Here is a 19,745-nt window from a genome sequence, read left to right as displayed (position 1 = left end):
AGAGAGCTGCATATGTATACGATGAAACCATACTCTTTATACACTTATACTAAGTGTGTATGAGCTTGTTAGCAACTGTTTGTGCTGCCGCTGCAATGCACACACACACATATGATAACGATGTTCTTCACATTGTGAGGCTGTGCCACAGTTTTCATTCCTGATGGCATTACCGTGTTGTGTGAGTAGACTCCCTCCTGGTGTACCCCAGCATATGTGAAGTCAGTCTTCTATCTTTGAGAGGCATAAGCAGATAGCTAGAGTGATAGATAATAACTTTAAAAGGCCAAAAATAAACCTGTTTAAGACTATGGCACTTTATCCAAATGCAAGCAAATGCAAGAATCTCAAATAAAAATAATTGTCCTGTTGTTGCTTTTTCAACTAAGTAACATGGATAATCCTCATCTACTTCACAAAGATGCCAGAAGGATGTTTACGAATGCTTTGAAGATGAAATTTTTCAAATAAATCTCTAAATACTGGCTCTTCTAATGAAAAGTCCCCTATAAATTCAGAAATTTAAGTTAATTAACAGTTAATTAACTCATAATTATTTAATTATACATATATTTATACATGTATTTTTATATTTATATTTTCATACATAGGTCCCATCAAAGCCTGTCCATTTACACTGACTTTTACTTCACATGGAACTAATATTTTGGTTTAGAACATTTTCAGGGACAGTTCTTCAGTCAGTAGTGCTCCTTTGAGTTCATGGGAGCTTTGCTGTTGTTTATCTCATGAAGATCTGTCTTTGAAAGTCTCCTTAGTAAGAGGCAACTGTCCTGATCTCATTTTGAGAGGGTTTGTTAACCAGCACCAGAGTAATGATAACCAAGGAAGCTGTATTTAAAATAATACAAACACCACTCACAATTACATGTCATTTCTTGCCAGCACGCCAGAACTTTTTGGAGTTCAGGGAAGTCATACCATATTGTAAGTCGTAAGACTGGTTCAATTTGGAATAAAGTGAAAACAGAGTATTCAGCAGTGTAAGGCAGGAGCTCTGAAACTCAACCCCACAGACACTTTGATTGCTTAAAGCGAACCCATATTTTAAGCTGATATCTCTCACATTGCTCACATCACTTGGAAGTAGGAGGGTAGCGTTGATACTGCCACTTCCACAGTCCACACCGACACTGACGACAAAGTACAGTGCTGCCCAGAGCAGGTTACTGCTTTGGAATCAGTGTCCTTGGACACTAGTGTTGAGGCCCACTGTTTTACTTTGTTTAGATTCATTGAATCTGTTTGAGGGTGACCCAGCCAGTGTCATTCTTCTCTCTGACAAGGAGTAAGATGGTGTGAAGTGGCTCCACTTCAACTTCCACCTTGTTTCTTCTGGGCACACCAGCACCACCCACTCAAATTCCCCAATGTGCCAACTTCAGTGCTGCAGCTTTTGCTAAAGGGGTTTTGCACCAGAATTTGCCTTATGCTTAATTTCTGAACTTTACCCTTTGACTCAAACCTTTCCCACCAGGAGGTCCAATCTTTGAAGGTATGCTAATGGAGCTGACCCAAATCTTAAATCAAGGAAAGCTCTAGCTTCCTATGAAATAGATAAAAGAGTGTAAGTATTTTACCATCTTTTTGGTCAGCCTTAGTAATATTCAAGGCAAGTTGTTGGGGTTACAAAACCATCTTCTTTCCCATCTGCCCAACTACCTTCCATATCATGCAAATGTAGCCATTATTGACCATACAGTACCAGTGCCCTTAGTGACTGGCTGGAAACCTTCTTTTTCCCCATTAGAATCTTTGCACTCTTTTCAGTTTGGCCACCCACGATATTTGCAGACATTACTTAATGTGAGTACATAAACCTGGACTTTTGTCCCATTGTGTTCAAAGGACTGGTAGGTGCCAGCGAGGCCAGCAGTTCCTCACCTCAGCAGCATCAGCAACCTTGTAACAGATGGTCTCCCTAATCAGATAAAGAGGGATATCTACTGCCCCTCTGACACACCTCAGGGCACAAAGCATCCCTCAACAACTTGAAAGAAATGTAAGGTCTCCAGTAAAAAAGATCCAAAAGTCACAAAAATTATAGTGTACCACAGGAAGAGAGATGGTCCCTCACTAGAAGTTTTGGAGAAGCAAGAACTGAAACCAGACTGGTCTTTGCAAAGAGAAAGCATATCCAGACTCCAGAGGGGCAACCAACTCTGAATTGCTCGAATTTAGATACCTAAAATGCCTTTGAGACTCAGGGCTCAGGTTTCCACGAGATACAGGAAAAGTATCTTTGACCCAAAGACCTAATAATCTAAATGCAGATAAAAAGACACAAGCAGAGTGAAACACATGATAAATCCTAAGCAGCATGGAAATGGGATTGATTTGATACCATTCTTCAAGTCATTTTAAATTTTCTCTGCATTTCTCACTGTACTTTTTAGTTATAGGGCTTGATCCTCCATTGTCCAGCAAAGTTACAGAATAATTTTCAGTGCTGCAAAGAGTGTGAAATGCCAGACCAGAACGGCGCTTTGCGACAATGTTAAGAATCTGTATTTAGGCTCCATTAACTCTTGTTAAAATCAGCAGGATTTGGGGTTGTGGGACTGTGGGCCATAGTGTACAGGTAACCCTTCTTAAACTTTGGATGGGATTGGCTTGGGGAAGAAGTTGTGTGTTGGGGAACGGATGAGGGGTAAGAACAGTCTCTGCTGCAGAGTTTTCATACGTTCCTGTTCTGTAAGGGAAAGAGATGCTGGCCAGCTCAGTGGTGCTGAGACATGATTGTCCCAAGTACCCGTTCAGTGTATGGCTGTTGCTCACATACTTGGCCTCATCACAGAGTCCATGTAATACGGAATTTAACTTTGGGACTGATTGCACAGGGTTTTTTCTGCCCTCTCTCTATAAAGGCTTTGATCCTACAACCATTTGGATATTTTTGGCACAGAAATTCTCTGCTCTTGCAGGGTCCTATGACAAAGCCACGTTCTTGTTCTTTCCTGCTGTCTTCTTACGGTGCATTGCACTTTTTGTGGAACTTCTTCCCATTTGCCCTGAACCTGGGGTGATAAGATGTGTTTACAGAAGCTTGTAAAATGGATGTCGTAGGGCTCTCTCAGGGACTGTACATTTACTATGTGGCTGCCTGCAATTGCAGACCCAGTAACTGAAATGATCTTTTGCAGTTGTGCTTGCCGCTGGGCTCTGGAGTGATTGCTGTAGTGCAGTCTACAAATAGCTTATTTGAATCACAGGTCCTACTGCATCACCCACTTGTGCTTGTTCATCTCTGTGATTAACCAGTCTCCAATGTGAAACTGTCTTTGCCCAATCAAAGACTTATTATGCTTGCAGTTTTTCAAGGGGGATAAATTTTTTATACCTACCCTGTGAAGAGTTTGTTATTTGAGAGCAGCTGTTGAGTAATCCAAAAATTCTTCCTTAAATCCTTTCTTGTGATAAAAACAGACATTTAAACTTTGCCTTCTGTAATGCTAGGTCATAATCTAGATCTCAGCAAAGCTACTAAAATAATTGCTGAAAATTGCTGAGTATGAATAAAGTTTATAAGAATGGCTTTTCAATCAAAGGGGCCGATTTTCGGTTTTGACTCAAATGTGCGCTTCTGCATTCAGTATTTGTGTATTTGCTTTCTTCTGCCAGGCCTGCATTTACCACTTTCCTTTTAAGCCTACCATGAAAAGAAACAGCTAACACTGTAACATCCAGCGCAAAAGAATCCAATGTGTTTCTTACTCATCTGAAAGACACTTGGTCAGCAGCAATTGCTTCAGGACCAAAGGGCAGAGTTTATCTGTAAAGAGCCAAAGAGTGAGAAAGCTTGTTAGTGTCAAAATTATTTGCTTAAGGAACTAAAAAGGGCTTTGGTTTTTTTTCTTTACCAAGGGAGGTGCAAGTAAGTTGGTAGTCAGGACAATGCCAGATTCCCCTGGCAGCAGAAAATACAACCTGTGCCAAGTATGGCCTGAATTTTTGGATGCATGTCAAATGGCACCATTTCTGTGAAAGCTGAAGTTAAATCACAGCAGAATCCAAAACATGAGTTACAATTGCAGCTCCTGAGCTCTCCCCAATCTCCTCTTCTGTAGGTTGGTACAGCAAGGTACATGGCCCCTGAGGTTCTGGAATCCAGGATGAACCTGGAGAACATGGAGTCCTTCAAACAAACAGATGTGTACTCCATGGCTTTGGTCCTCTGGGAAATGACATCTCGCTGTAATGGCGTCGGAGGTAAGTGCCATCAGTTTTCTTCTCTCTAAAAATATGTTTGCACAGACATACTTTTGTGGTTGTCTGGGGAGGGGATGATTCTTTTTAACTCTCACCAATTGTTCTAGCATACCTGGATGCTGTAAATCAACAGGCCTTTGGTAGTATGAGATGCACCTGTGCATGAGCAGGCTTGAAGGGCAAGCACCTGAGAGCATGAGAAAATTTGTTCTCAATTGGTGTAAAGATAAATCTGCTGTTAGGTAGACCACTTATAAAGATAATTAATGTCTGTTTTTCCCTATAACATCTTGAGTAGCCATGGATTGATTCAGTCTGGTTGACCTCACCCAAAATGATTGGAAACATAAGACAATTTGAAATATTAAGACCAAGAAGTGATAGCTGCCTCCCATTTACTTTCATGGAATGTTAATTCTGAAACCTAACGAGGGACAATTAAGTGTCACATTTACTAATTGATCATTTCAGTAAGAGCCATCATAGTGATACAGAAACCTTCCTGTTTTCCCAAAATCCCCAGCTGCTGCTCATCATTTTTTGTCATATTGCAACAGATCATCCATATGAGAAATCAAGGGATGTTTGTTGTATGAAGTGCAGTAACAAAATAAAAATGATTGGAACTGACTATCAGAACTGCTCCAGGAAGAGCTGCTGTGCTTGTTCATATTCAGAGTTTGTTCACTGAAACAAAATCTCCATTTCTGCTTTGCCTAAAGCTGCCCCAGAATTCCCAGTGTGCGGCGCTGGTATGCGCTAGAAATCAGAAAAGTTGCTGTTGAGATATCTGCATTACATATTGCCATGTTTGAAGATTTTCACCTTACTTCAGGGACTAAAATGAGACTAAGTTACATATAAAATTCTTCAGTCTGCTGATATTGTCTAACATTCATTCTAACAAAAACTGCTGTACAGTCCAGGGCTCTCACAGGCAGTCTAAGAAGTGCGTCTGTAAAAGGTAAAAGGTGGATATTATAGTAGATATGCGACGATGATTTGATTTGTTACCCTTCTTCCAAAACCACAGAGGCTCCCTTTTCATCAGACTTGGCACGGTTGCATCTCGAAGGGCTGCCACAGAGACAGGACAATCTTGCAGGCTAGAGCACTACAGTATGGGGAACATAGTGTACAGGAGGGAAACCAGCGTCCCATGGGAAGATATGCATAGCTGCTCCTTGTTTCTCTTCTAACATCCGTGGGATACCACAAGGGTGTCCATGGAGGTCTCTGAAGCCACTCTGCACAGTGGCGGTGTGGCTGCATCACAGTGTCCATGTGCAGGCAGGAGGAATGCCTCCACCTCAGTCTCCTCCTATGTCTGACCAGCATTTAGTCTTGTTGGGTGGGCTGGACTGTGGGCAACAGATTTGCCCCTGTTTGCACCCTGCCGGGAAAGCTACAAAGCGAGTATGTGTGCAAACAGCTAGCGCTAGCATAAAAGCATGAAAAAAAACTCTTTTCTAGTCAAATATTTCGGGGAAAAAATATTTGGTGCTTCAGGAACTGAACCTCAGTCTGGCATATTCCAAGGCAAACCTATCCACATTTAACTGTCATGGTCATGCCTGTTTCTAAATGCATTGGCACAACCTCAGCCTTTCATTAGCACTTTGTAAATGTGGCTGAGGAGATTTAAAACCCGAGAAAAAGGATCTTTGCCCTGTCTCTTGAGCTCTCTCCGTTTTTTGCATTTAGAAACTCTCCTTATTAATATAAATATGAGCTGTTCGCTGTGGAGTCTTTTATCTTTGCTGATGCCTGAGTCCCTTCCTGTTCATATTTGCTGAGTACAGTGAAATGGAGATTGTGGCAAGAGCAAACCTTATTGCTACTGTTCTCAGAAGGCAACTGCCTAAAAGAGGATATAAAGGGAGTTTCATAGGGAAGGAAAATCACCAGCATGTTTAGCTAGAAGAGACTGACCCATTATAACCTTGAGAAGAAGAGCTGAAGTCATTTCAGGAAAAGGAAAGATTTCTCTGGCCCAGCATCCCCTTTGTTTTCAAGGTGGAGCTTAACCCCCACCCACATCCTGATTTTCCCTATTCATTTCATCCCTCAGTCATCCTCATCTCCAGAAACACGTTTCTTGAATTTTGTTTCCCTATTTCAGTCATCTTTCCAGGGGCCGAAGTCCCCAGCAAAACCACAGGAGTACTTGGGCAGATCTGGGGGGCTGGGGGGGTGGAACCTGGGCTTAGTGTCTTCATCCAGAGCAGTTAAATACAACTCCCAGGATGTAGCTCCCTTAACTTGTCACTGGTACTGAGCTGCAGCAGCATTGCACAGTTTCTCTCATTTCCTTCTTAGATTTTCCCCTGGTTCGTGCAGTCTGGCTATCTTTGCAACCAGCTGGTGAAATACCCTTACAGTGATTCATGACTACAGCTCCCCCTCTGCTTTCTCTCTCCATCTGTCACTCCTGAGACTCCCTCCTCTCCTCACAGCCTACCCGAGGAGCTGCCTCCGCTCACGCAAACCCCTCTTTTCTTCCTAAACTGTTAGGCACCGAGAGGAATGACCTCCCGTATAAGCTGGAGTAGGCTGACCTGATTGCAGCCAGCCTTTCCAAAGGAGCCTAAAAGATGTAGGCACCATCTTTGCAGGGCAGGCTTGACTGTGGTGTTAGCACCCTGTCGCTAGAGAAACCTGTGGTAGTTTAGAGGGCAGGAGTGGCAATCTAAGCTGAGGCAGCGGCATTAGCAACTTTAATTAAGGAGGGAAGCATGTGGGGGGGCTAATTGCCATTCAGCCACGTAAAGGTACGGTGACTTATTTCTTTTACAAAGGGAGCTCTCAGGATTCATTTGTCAGCATGCAGGTGTTCAGTGAGTGTGGGAGGCGATGGAGGCAGGCCCTTTCACTACAGCAGCTTTGTCAAACACAGTCTCCGCACTATGCCAGGCCTTTTCAGTCAGCAGACGTTTAAACAAAAATACCCAGCAGCGTAATCCATACTGTGAAGCTGCCGTAGTAAATAAGCAGGTGGGGATCGGCTTTCGAGAAAGGCCATGCTGTTCATTGTTACTTTGTTGTGCTAAATATGGAGAAGCAGAAATGGGGCACAAGGGAAAGGGAGACAGAGGCAAAGATCGAGTTTGACTGATTTTTCACTGGAGTATAATTTAAGAGGCATATTTAGAAACTCAGCAATACTACTTTAGGGAGAACTTCAACTGCTCCACGCTGCCGTTAACTTGGTATTTCATTCAGTGCAACAGCTGTGCACCAGATGCTGCACGTTGCAAGAAATATAATTTTCATCTCAACCACTTGCTTTCAGAGCGACACAGCTTTGGCGACTGAGGCAAGTGTAATTTCTCTGACAGCCTCCTAGAAAGAAAAGAAAACCATCTGTTTTGTATCAGAGCTGCTGCGGGTGGGGGACTGTTGGGGGTGGCAGGGGAGGAGGAGAGGAAAGGGAAATTCTGGATACATGGGGTTGGTGAAGAGAGAGAAGAGAAACCCCCTCAGAAAATGGTGACATTGCTCATGCAGTATTGAACTGCCTGGAGTGGTGGCTGGCTTCGGTATAGCAGCAGGGCTTTGTTTGAAATGGCAGCCTTGCTTTACCAGAGCTGTGTTTAATGTGAATAAAAGTGATGATTAATCTTATGCTTACTTGGAAAGAGTCAGCCAAGAGCCACAGTTTGGTAACTAAACATTTGTGCATCCTGTACTTGTGAAATGCTTAGCTTTCATCATATTGACGTGGAGAAGTGACAGTTTCTGGTGGCAGGGAGCATTTTGATAGCCTGTACAGTGGGGCTGTGCCTGTGCATTGGGCTGCAGCTGGGGCCTGATTTAAACCTCTCCTTCTGTGGAGCAGAGCCCGATTAGGGCACATCTGCACTGCCCTGGCTTGTGGTGGCATATAGCCCCGAGCAGGTACATCCACACAGTGCAGCATCACGCCATGACAGTAACTCATGTCCTAGAAATTCTCTAAGTGTCACCACAGTACTACATGTAAGGTAGCAAGTGCTGTCCTTCAACAAGCCCAGGTAGCAGTAGATAAGATCACTGCACTACACTCCATTTTGGGTGCTGACATGCTCTGTGTTCCTCTACTTTCCCACCTTAGGATCCAGCACACAGTGACTAAGCAGCCTGTAACCGTACACTGATGGCAGAGCTCGTGCACTCCCAAACCTTTGGAAGGGTGGCTGTGCCTTTGATCATCAGATGTGAAGTCACTTAAAACACATCTGTGCAAGGGAAACTGCACAGTGAGCTCACCCATCCCAATGCACCCTCACCCTTCCCAGCTAGCATCCATATTCTGAAGGAGTGGAACGGGGAAACCTAGGGAAAATGTGAAGTAAGCATTTGACAGCTCCTTAACCTTGGCCATGAAATGGCTTTTGAGCCTCTGCTTTATGCATTATTACCCCTTTGTGGAACAGCTAAGTAGATCCACCACCCAAATTCCTCTATCATGAAGAAAGATGCAATCTTCACACACATACAGGGGGTGTGTGTGTGCATGAGCTGTCACAGTAGCTCCACCATCGATTGATTTATCCCTTCTGCGGCTCTCCCCTTGTAAACTCTAAAGGGAGGAGCATTTCAAAAGGACCTAAAAGTTCCCAAACTCAAGCCCACTGCTGTGGACTGTGTTTCACAGTTGATTTTTGCTGGCTTTCTTTCACCTCACTCCTGCCTTGATTCTACAAATGAGCCTTCATCTTCCAGCATGAGAAGTTGTCCCACAGAAAACAGTTAAGACAGATCCCATGAGGGAGTGTCGACAGGGTTTGCAGGTATGCTGTTCTGACCCAAAGGAAGAGAATCTCACTGCAAAAAGCTTAGAGTAGAAAAAGATTACATGAGCAAGGCATATTTTTCATGAGGAACCCACGGCCAAATTTTCCAAAGCATTCATCAGGCACAACAAATAGGTTTTCAGTAATGTCTCTGTTTGGGGCTAAAAATCCAGACCCAGCCTTTCTGAGAGTTATGGCCAGGCCAGTGTCAAAGGAAAACAGAGGTACAGCGATTATTAGTGCAAGGTAGCTCACAACCATAAAGATTAAATGCTGGAGGTTAAAGTTGAAGGAACTCTGCCATTACCGAATGCTAAAGGTGCTGTAGTTCATGGTACCTGAGGTATTTATGGTACTTCAGCCAGTTGTCATTTTTAGTGCCTGACTGGTCTAAAAACAATGAAAAGAGACATATAAAGCATGAAAAATAGATTCAGCATCTGTATACAGCCGTGCACAAGCAGCTAGGCACAAACATCTTAACCTACCTCAAATTGACATCTGTTACATCTACTGTAGCACGTCAACATGATCCATGAATAACCCCAGCTATTACTGCAAAATGTGTCTGACACCTGAGATTCCACAGCATAAGGATGATTTACTGCAAGAGGATTCAGTGGGCTTTTCTTTCTAAGGGAAAGAGAAGCAAGATAATAAATAGCAGGAAGATGCTGCATGCTTTTCAAACTGAGGGAAGGCACGACTGTATTACTATAAAGTCATTACAGCGAATTGGCATCTGGCCTCAATTTCTCTTTCTTTACCATAAAAAAAAAACCAACCACAACAACAACAAAAAAACCCAAACCTGAAAAACCTATTCAATCTTTATATTTGGAAGAGGAATGCTCATAGCATAGAAAGAATTTCTCAAACAGGGAAAATGTATTACAAACCTATCAATTCCCTGGGAAGGCCTTCCCTTCCCTCATCTTATGAACCTGAATGGCCTTCAGATTAAGCTCAGCAAGAGGGAACAGGTCAGCCCCGCAGCACCAGCTTCCCTCTGTTGGACATTTGAACTCCTCTGACACCTCATACTGCAAGAAGATCTCAGAACCTTGGCTGGTGTCCATGACCGCTACCACAATCAAACCATGACTGATGGAGATGGTGTAGGAAATGGCCGTCTAGGTCATGCTATTTAAATTTTCCCAGCAAACTTTAATATTTTGGTTAGCTTTGAAAGTAGAGGTATCTGCTTTGTAATCATTGTGCGTCTGCTGCATAGTAATCCAGGTCTGACCAGCAAGATGGCAACTTCCCAATTAACTTCTAGGGCTAAAGTCTTGTAAATTTACTTTGGCTGAGTAATCTCTAACTCAGATTAATGCAGGTGAAACTGGTATGCCTTCTTGTAGAGGAAAGAAAGCAAAGCAGACTTTGGCCCTTGGGTCTTAAAGAAAGTGATTTACGTATGAGAAGATAGGAGTTGTGTTTCGGGACTATAGCCGCTCTCCAGAGCATCGTGTGGACAGTGGCCAGCACCAGATGGTTCAGGAGAAGGAAGGAGAACTCTGCAGGAGGCATCTGTGGGGTGATCTGCTGCACTGCACACACAGTTGTTCGCAGCTGGATCTCTAAACGCTGAACATTTGAAGCACAAGGTTTAATACCCGTTCCAAAATGTTGGTTATCATAGCTTGGCTATTCTTTTTAAGCATTAGAAATTATTTTTCTGTAGCCTGATAAAGTCTTCATCTCATGGCCATCACATAGAAGTGAGATCTACAGCCTGACCCTAAGGTTTTGGAGAAAAGTCCACCTTTTAGTTATGTTCAATACTATCTTGTTTTTATCATGAGACATGACAGAAGGACCTGACCTGTGTTATCATGATCATTAGTTATTTTCAGTATTTTGTCATATGACACCTTACCTTTCTCTCCAAAGTAAACAAAGCCAAGCTTTAGAGATTCTTCCCATTTCTTTCTGGGCCTTTAATCATTATCACCCTTCTCAGAGCTTCTTTCTACTGTAAAATGCCCCTTGAGAGGAGTGAGCAGCACTGGACACTGCATTTGAACTTTGGTTGTATCATTACGCAACAGTACTGTGTCTCCTGTCTTGTTCATCTCTCTTCACACATCTTCTGGGCACTCACATGCATTCTTCATACTGCCTTGTAGATTACACTTCAGTTTTTCTTGCCCTCAATTAATTCCTAGAAAGAAATAAGAGGCAGCAGAACAGGCCAACTTCATAAATCTTTATCTAATACTAGCAAGTCATTAGGCCTGTGAGTAAAGTCTCCATCTGTTCCCAAAGAAACCACAGCATTTTCTACACTGTGTCAGCATCTACTATAATATTTCCGCTCTCAGAGATTTCTTGAGTTTTCTCCAAAGGTCCCATATGTCTGCCTCTTCCTTTCTCTCTCCAAAGAAAAGCAAAGAAAATATGCAACGTGCAAACAAAAACTAGAATGGCAGCAGCCCCTTCAGGAAGCTGTGCCCCCTGCATCATGGGCCAAAACTGACCCATTTTGGGAAAGAGGCCTAAAATAAGAGCAGACTACTACTTTCTACAAAGGAACATAGCTCAGTAATAAACAAGGGCAGCTTCCAGCACTGATCCTTACTGTATCTTTGTCCTTTTCAAGCAACTGTTTCCTCCTAGCAATCTGGCATGTTAACATCTATCATGACCTAGATAGATTTCAGTTTATATTTCACCTGGTAAGTGTGTGTGGACTGCAGGGGACCTAAGGGGGACCAGTTCCTGGCTCAAACAAAACTCACCTTGAAGCTCCTGTGTGTTTTGCCTCAGCACAGATTGAAAGGCTCACAAACCATTATAGGTTACTCTGCTGCTCTGACTGTTGCTAATATGATTATGCACTAAAGGGTTTAAATGAAAATTGTTTAGTTGGCTAGGAAAGAAAAGGGGAGGGAGGGGGTGTGTGGGAGAAACACATTTGAAGCATTTTTGAAAATGCCAACTGGCTTTGCTTTGTTTGGAGCTGGTCAAGCAGAACAGTGGCACTGAGCAGCTAATCAGTAGCTCCTACTCCTCCAGAGAACAGCCAGCTCCTTTCACACTTGGCACCAGCACAGCCCAGCTGAATACCCTTGTGTTTGCTTATTCTCTTGGCAGAAGTGAAAGAGTACGAGCCCCCGTTCGGCTCTAAAGTGCGAGAACACCCCTGCGTGGAAAGCATGAAGGACAATGTCCTAAGAGACAGAGGGCGGCCCGAGATCCCCAGCTCCTGGCTTAACCATCAGGTAAGAGCACCGCATGTGAGCAGCTGGGAGCTGCACTATACATTTAGCTGCTGCCTGAAGCCTGAGCCTTAACTCAATGTCCTGCCCAACAGGCTGGACCTCTCTTTTGCACGGATTAGAGCTCTGTCACATGGTGACACCGGTGCTGCCATGGTTCAGACACCACAGTGCTCTGCACCATGCCTGCCCCAAAGCCCTAGGATTTCTGCTGTCACCAGTGTAATCTAAAAGTGATCAAAACAAAAAGATTGGAAACTTGAGACCCAACAATCATCCAGACAGCCACAGAATAATTAGGGCCTTAAAGCACACTGTGTGCAGGCTCTGAAAGGTCAAAGAGAACAACTTCGCACATAGGCCCCTTCAGCAGAGAAAAGAAATCTCAGTACTTTATCATGGAGAGCAGTCATAGTTGTATCCCAGCTGTTGACAGGTTTAAGAAAAAGGAAATGAGTCTTCAGCAAGCCAGTCTGTTTTTATTCAGGTTGCGCATTAGCAGTCCATTTCCCTTGCATGTCGTGAAGCACTCTGTCAGCTTTCCCCGTTCACGGACACCATGGTTGCACTTCCTAGGCGACAGTTGCAGCCTGATTTCTCAGTAGATGAAACTGAATGAAGACAAGCCAAGGGCATGCATTTCTTCACCTTTGCTCTGAGCAGTTTTATCGGAAGAGATAAAATGAGAATCGTCTCAGAGGAGAAGTGAGGCTTGGTCATTCCACTTGCCAATGAAATATGTTGAGTGGCCTTTACAGACAAAAGGAAAGCATCGTGAACATTTATAAAAGCCCAGGCAACCACGATCAGCTAGTATTTCCATCAGGAGCAACATAACACTCCATTTTTCATTCCAGTTGAGATGTTAAAATCACAGTGTAACACCTACTTAGGAAAGGCCAAGTGAGTGGCCAAAATCAATCATCTTTCCAACCAAGAACAACGCATCTGCCGCCTGATGACTATGGCAGAGGGCAGCCCTTTCCTGGACCACCGGGACTTGCTCCTTATGTAGTCATCTGTGATGAGTAGGGTTATTGAGGAGGGGTGCTTTAACTGCGGAGGAGAGCTGTATTTTGAGGGACACCTGGATATCTGATGTTACGAGTACTAAAAAGCCCTTGACATTTCTAGGAGCCATAGATACAACCATCTTCTAAATGACAAGTTGAGCTGGGAAGGAGAGATTATACTAATGCTCATCTGTATAGAAAAGAACTGGTTGCAGAAATTTTCTAAAAATTGTGGATGAGCTGGTGAAAGGGATCATCAGTTGACTACAGTTTGTTTTCCACGAAGCCAAAATGAAGTCCAAACTGGCAATACATATGTGGTACTTTAGAAGAGCCTAAGTAACAAAGCAGAAAAGAATCCTGAGGCAGATAATTTGGGAGATATTAAATAGTAGAAATAGTAGAAAATGCTTAAGATTAGGAACAGTGTGAGAACATTTCTTGGTCTCGTGTGTGAAAAAAGTTAAAGTAAAGAAGGGTAGAAAACTGGTTAGGGAAACAGAAGAACAATAGGAAGATCTGTGGTCAGCAAACTTGAGCATAATCACAGTTTTCTCAAGAGCAAAAGGAAATCTAACTTAGTACCAATCTATTGCTGGATATGAAAGAAAGATACTGCTTATGCTAACGCAAAGGCAGACATGGTCAGCAAATATTTCTGTTCTGCATTTGGGAAGTCAGATGAAGTACATGTAATAGAAGGTCATGAAAGCCCCTATAAAGCAAAAGTCATTGGCACTTAAAGCAGGCCTGGGGCAGCGTTAGGTGGCCCAGAGACTTGTCTGCGTTTGGGACAGGGCTACTCCTGCGGGCACTGCGGCAGGGCACTGCATCACGTGGCAGTAGAAACGGGCAATGCCACCGGTTATGCCTTGGAGAGAAGTGTCCAGGAGCTGGTTTCATGCACAGCCAGGCATAGCGGCAAGTGTAGGTGTGCTGGCATGCCCAGGGCACCTGGGCAGGGAAGCACTGGGCTCGGGATCCCCATGGTGCTCAGGCACCGGGCAGGCCTGCGGCTGCTCTCATGGCAGTGATCCTGAGTGTGTGGGGGGCTGCAGCTCAAGGTACTGGAGTAGAGCTCTAAGATACACTGTGAATTTTGTCACCTCTGGGTTTACATAGCAAGTAAAATGATTGCAGATTTGGACCTAGGTGTCCTGCTTTCGACTTCAGCGATTTCTTCCATATGTAAAACCCAGACCTCAGTCTGCTCCCAGTACAGGGCACCCCACCGACTGGGAGGACCATGTGTCTGCGCTTGTGTGTCACTGGGATGGGCACAGCTGGCTCCAGCAGGGTTCAGCTAAGAGTCTAAGGCAGGAAATGGATGCTTTATAACACACTCACGGGACATTTAATGAAGGTGGATTTAATTCTCTTCATCTGAATCCCTTCAGCGTTTCACATTGCACTATCTAAAATGCAGTGATGCATTGGCTTCCACAGGGCTGTGACAGTTTGCAGCAGCTGAGGATCTGCTTTGAACTCCATAGAAGTTGCTCTTACTGTAATGGCTCTTCCATATTCATTTCCTTCCTCTGCAGTCGTGTTTTTGTAATGAACTCATTATTCATTGTGATAAAATTCTGGAATGGATTTACATATTACAATTTCCCCCCCCTTAATGAGATTTGTTGCACTATCGATTTCAAGTTAATGTTTAATATTTAATTTAATTTACTGCTTGTAATTTCAATGCCAGCAGAAAACTAATGTTATTTGTATACAGACAATAACGTTCTGCTATTAACATTGACATCAGTCAACATCACCAATTAGGTAAATTATGCAATTAATGCAGTGTTGTGAAATGTTATTTTTTTAAATAAGAAGTTTAAGATAAATCCTACTTAATGGGCTTTTAGTGTCATAAAGCAAAGCACACAATTTCCTGGCAAATACCTCATGTTTATAAAATGCATTACAGAGATGCAACTGTTTTTTGCTCCTGTAAACATGTGCATCAGCATTGAAATGAAGGTTAAATAGTTACATCTGTGAGTGATGTGTTTAAGTGTTTGTGGGACTGTGGCCCATATTTGCACATAGATTTGGTTAGTCTGCAAGGAATTCATAAAGGGCTGATGTAGGGCCTGATACTGCTGGCAATCAGAATTTTGTTCAAAAAACCCAAACAGAATTCAGGTGCGCAAAGGCATGGGTTGAGCGGGAAGTCACATTATCCAAGAATTCTGATCGTATTTATCAAAAAAAACCCTACTTGATTCTATAGTACTAGTCCAAAGCATCGTTTTTCTTATTATAAAGTATCAGAACATATGCCCAGAAATGACAGTACCAACTAAAGTGCTGAAAATATTGTAGGAGGGTTTATTTTAAAAAAAAACAAAAAGCATGCCCCCATGACAGTAGCAGCAGAGCCCATAAAGCACCTCCAGGACACCCGTGAATAACCCCCTGAACTTCAGAGGGCACTAAAGCAACTCTCACACATGGGCTTTGGCCGTGACTGGCCCCATCACGGCTTCTCTCTGTGCTTTCCGCAGGGCATCCAGATGGTGTGTGAGACTCTTATTGAGTGCTGGGACCACGACCCCGAGGCCCGGCTCACGGCACAGTGCGTTGCGGAGCGCTTCAGCGAGCTCAAGCACCATGACAAGCTCTCGGGAAGAAGCTGTTCGGAGGAGAAGATCCCCGAAGACGGCTCCGTGACCACCACCAAGTAGCTCGCACCTGAGAGCTCCAAAATGGAGGGAATTCACTCCTAGACATGTCCACCTTGGCAAAGGAAGAAGTCTCGATCGGTGCCTTGACTTGCTTCCTGGAGGACTGAGGCTGTCACTACTCCCTTTAGACTCCGGCTCCGGACAGGGAGATGTATTAGTGGGAATTAAAAGCTGGGGAGTAGGTGTCATACCCTAGCATTGGCTGCCGGCATCATGGCGTAGGAGGAGCTATGTATGTTAGCACTTCCTCAGGAAATGAGATTTGAAAATAGCCAATAACATTATGCACTTTATTAATGCCTGTATATAACTATGAAATTGCTATTTTTATATATATATATATATATACATATATATATAAAAAATGTGTGTGTATGTATATATATCTATCTATATATCTATAAACAGCCATGCTCTGAAAAAAAGAGTTTTTTTAAAAAAAGTGCTTCCAGGAAATTACCGGTGCATTAGAGATCCCTCCCCCTTAGGGAAGGAGCCTGGGGAGACTGGCATAGCACGACACCAGCAATTGCACACTAAGCGCCCTACCAAAAAGATAGGAATAATATGCGATAAGAAGATGGCTTTCAAAGCATGTGCTGTGAACACCCGGCTGTGGCCCTGTAGTTCACAGTTGCAGGAGCAGTGTCACAGCAGACAGGCCAATTTGGCTTTGCAGTTGTACCTACGCATTCCTGTCTGCAGCATATTTTGGAAGGTTCAGGGATGCCTTTGTCCTCTCACCTTAACCCCAGTGTCTTCATAGTGTCCCAGAACAGGAGTGCAAGGAGGTTTGGTCCCTCCCACACGTGTGTTTCCATACAGAAGTCATTAATGTTATATGTTTATTGCTTTGAATTCATGCTGCTTGCAAGCAGGTTGCAAAATATCAGTGGGCTGAGTTTTCCCCTCCTCCCACCCCCACCCCCAAACCATACAAAACAAGACAGGGCCAGCAGTAATCCAAGCAGATGTTTCATATTTGCTGTGCATTCTGAGTGCAGGCAGTACTATTTTTTTTTCCTTCCTTTTACCTTGATTGTGTTGCTGTTAAGAACAAACCTTTTTCCCTATACAGCGTGTCTAATTGCTTGACACACCACAGTCTGAGTCTATTGCATGCTTTCTAGAGAAAAGTAAGAGACAACGGACAGGGCCTTTATTTTTGCAAAAGGACCTTGGAGGTGAGGGAAAACTCTGTAGCATTAGGTTAATGGCATATCCTGCCCTCAGCACTGCTTGCATATAGGGCTGCCCTCAGCAAGTCAGGAATTAACAGAAAAAACCCAAAACCCAAGAAAGATGATTTATTCCAAAAGGATCCCTCAGCCATTGCTTACATTCTTTCAGTTCTCCAAAATGTTTAAGACAGTTGACATCACATTGGACCTATATAAATGGCAGCAATGTGTTTAATAAGTGCTAACAATTTTGTCTTCAGGAGTTTTGCGGTGATTTTCCCACTTTTTTCTTCCCCACGGCATGTAAGCAGGCCTTGGAAATTAGAAATTCATCCAGCACAAACCAGTCCTGTATGGATGTGTCTGGTGCCATTTATTAAACACCTTTGACAGATTGACATCGATATTTCTCCAGAAGACATTGCCATATAAGTCAATAGGAATCATGCTTATTCAAATAAGAGTTAAGATTTGTGATGACAAATATTTTATTTGAAATGGTTTTGTATCTGCCCTTTTTTTTTTTTTTTGGTCATTTTAACCACACTACTCAGAAATATTTAAACAGAGCGGGGCAAAAACCTCAACAACTGCAGTGGAATTCAGAGGACACTATGTCAAATTTTATGGGGAGGGGAGGGGAAGATTTGGTTTTTTGTGGAAAGGAGGACAGCGGGCAGAGGCGCGGGGCTGCGGAGCTGCTGGCGGCGGGAGCGCGGGCGCGGCGGCGGGAGCGCGGACGCGGCGGCGGGAGCGCGGGCGCGGCGGGGCCCGCTGCCCTCTAGCGACGCGCGGCTGCCGCGCCGCCGCCTCGGCTGCCCGCAGGGAGGGAGGGAGGGGAGGGGGGAGAGGGAATGTGCGACCCGCTTCTCTTCCTCCGTCTACGCTGAAGGTCAAGGAATGGCGCCCGGTAGTTCCTGACAATACTGACATTTTTATGTTTTGGGGTTTGTTGTTTGTTTTTTTTTACTACTACATGTAAAGGAAAATTTTTATTCTTTTAAGGGATATTTCACCTGTACATCATGTATGAAATAGGAATGTGAACAATATATACTCTTGTATATCGAATGTTTCAAGCACTTAACTTGCTTTGTAAACAGTTTTGGGGGTTTTTTTGGTCTGTTTCGTTTTGTATAAATCAAATGTTTATTGGAGCAAATAAAATAACACCAACTCAAGTTTGTCTTTCATCTCTGTAGCATCCAGAATAGGGAGAAGGCTCTTCTCAAAATGAACCCTATCCTAAAACAATTCAGGCCCGTTCCTTCCCACCAGAGGCCTGAATGTCACGCTCAGTGTGTCCAATGGCCTTTGCGTGTGTCCTGCTTCGCTAATGACTCTTTCCCCCGGTGTCCATCCTGCCCTTCAGCAGAACAGCACTAGCAGATATCCAAACTTGCTGGCCCGTTAGCCCCTGCAGTGTAAAACCTTCACTAGTCTTGGGGGGGGGGGGGGAGAAGGGGGTTCACAGCCGACGTTCTCCTACTTTTAGGTTCCTCAACTCTCAGTGTAGATGTGGCACTTAGGGACATGGTTTAGTGGTGGACTTGGCAGTGTTAGGTTAGTGGTTGGACTCGATGATCTTAAAGGTCTTTTCCAACCCAAATGATTCTATGATTCTATGATAAGGCCTTAGTTAAACCTCAGTCATTTTGGTGCTGGTAGTAAAATGAGCCAGAAGGCAGCCCACTAAATCTGTGTCACTGAGAAATGTATGATAAATGTGCTTGTGCCTTGCAGCTATTGCTCTCCACTCAGAGCTTTCACCTTTTTAAGCTGATACCCCTCCCATCAAAGACATGCAGAACACAAGCACCACAGAAACAGAGAGTGAGATACATCCCTCCCCACCAAAAAAATTGCCTTGAGTGTGACTTAGGTTGACTCTAAGCCTTTACGGAGGGTGCAGTCCACCAGTGCCTGATTTAGGCATCTGAGACTCTCCAGGCATCACTATTTTTTTCGGGGAATGATGTATTTTGGTGCCAAAACCTGCACCAGAGCTCGTGCTTGGCTGCACTGAATATCTCCTGTTGAACCTCCAAGTGGGGATTCCCCAGTCAGGCACCCAGGTGTCTTTGTTCATGCGTCGAGCAGAATCACAGAATAACTGAGGCTGGCAGGGACCTCCAGTCCAGGCACTGTGCTTGCTGGTCGTCTGGTCCAGGATTCTGTTCAAAACAGGCAGCTTAGATCAGGTTGCTCAAGACCTTGTCGAATTTTGAGTATGTTCAACGCTAATGATTTCACAGCCTCTTTGGGCACCTGGTGCTCTGAACAGAGCAACACACATAGCCGAGCTCACGTGTCATGCAAAGCACAGCAGCCACATCTAGTCTAAAACTGGCAAATGGGGTCTTTGTGAACCAGGCCCTGCCTAGGTGCCTCCCCAGGCAGACAGTTGCAGGTGACCAGCTCTTCCTTTAAGCCAGCTACCCTCTGCCCCTTCTTACCAGACTATAAATCAAGCTGCAGAGTGAGGATGCTCTGCAGCCAGCTGAAACCAGCTGCCTGGGGACTGCATGGAGGGGCCTGCAGGGAGCCTTGCTGCAGGGCTGCTGCCACGGGTGCAGTGGGGACGGGTCAGGACTGGCCCGCCAGCTGCAAGGCAGCACTGCCAGCACCAGCCTTG

General features: G+C 44.2%; 1 protein-coding gene across 2 annotated transcripts in view; it reads left to right on the top strand.

Annotated features, from left to right (window-relative positions):
- Nucleotides 1-17,929, top strand: part of TGFBR2 (transforming growth factor beta receptor 2) — a 61,712-nt gene extending 43,783 nt beyond the window's left edge. For both annotated transcript variants that reach the window (XM_072853926.1, XM_072853927.1), the window contains exons 5-7: nt 4,089-4,230; nt 12,105-12,232; nt 15,750-17,929. In XM_072853926.1, coding sequence (XP_072710027.1) covers nt 4,089-4,230; nt 12,105-12,232; nt 15,750-15,929 — 450 coding nt within the window. In that variant the 3' untranslated portion in view covers nt 15,930-17,929. The remainder of the gene's footprint in view (nt 1-4,088; nt 4,231-12,104; nt 12,233-15,749) is intronic.
- Nucleotides 17,930-19,745: the final 1,816 nt, after the last annotated feature.

This window comes from Ciconia boyciana, chromosome 2, assembly GCF_034638445.1.
Source record: "Ciconia boyciana chromosome 2, ASM3463844v1, whole genome shotgun sequence".
Classification (NCBI taxonomy): Eukaryota; Metazoa; Chordata; class Aves; order Ciconiiformes; family Ciconiidae; genus Ciconia; species Ciconia boyciana.
The sequence above is the reverse complement of the archived record's forward strand: the minus strand, read 5'-3'. Positions and strand labels throughout refer to the sequence as shown.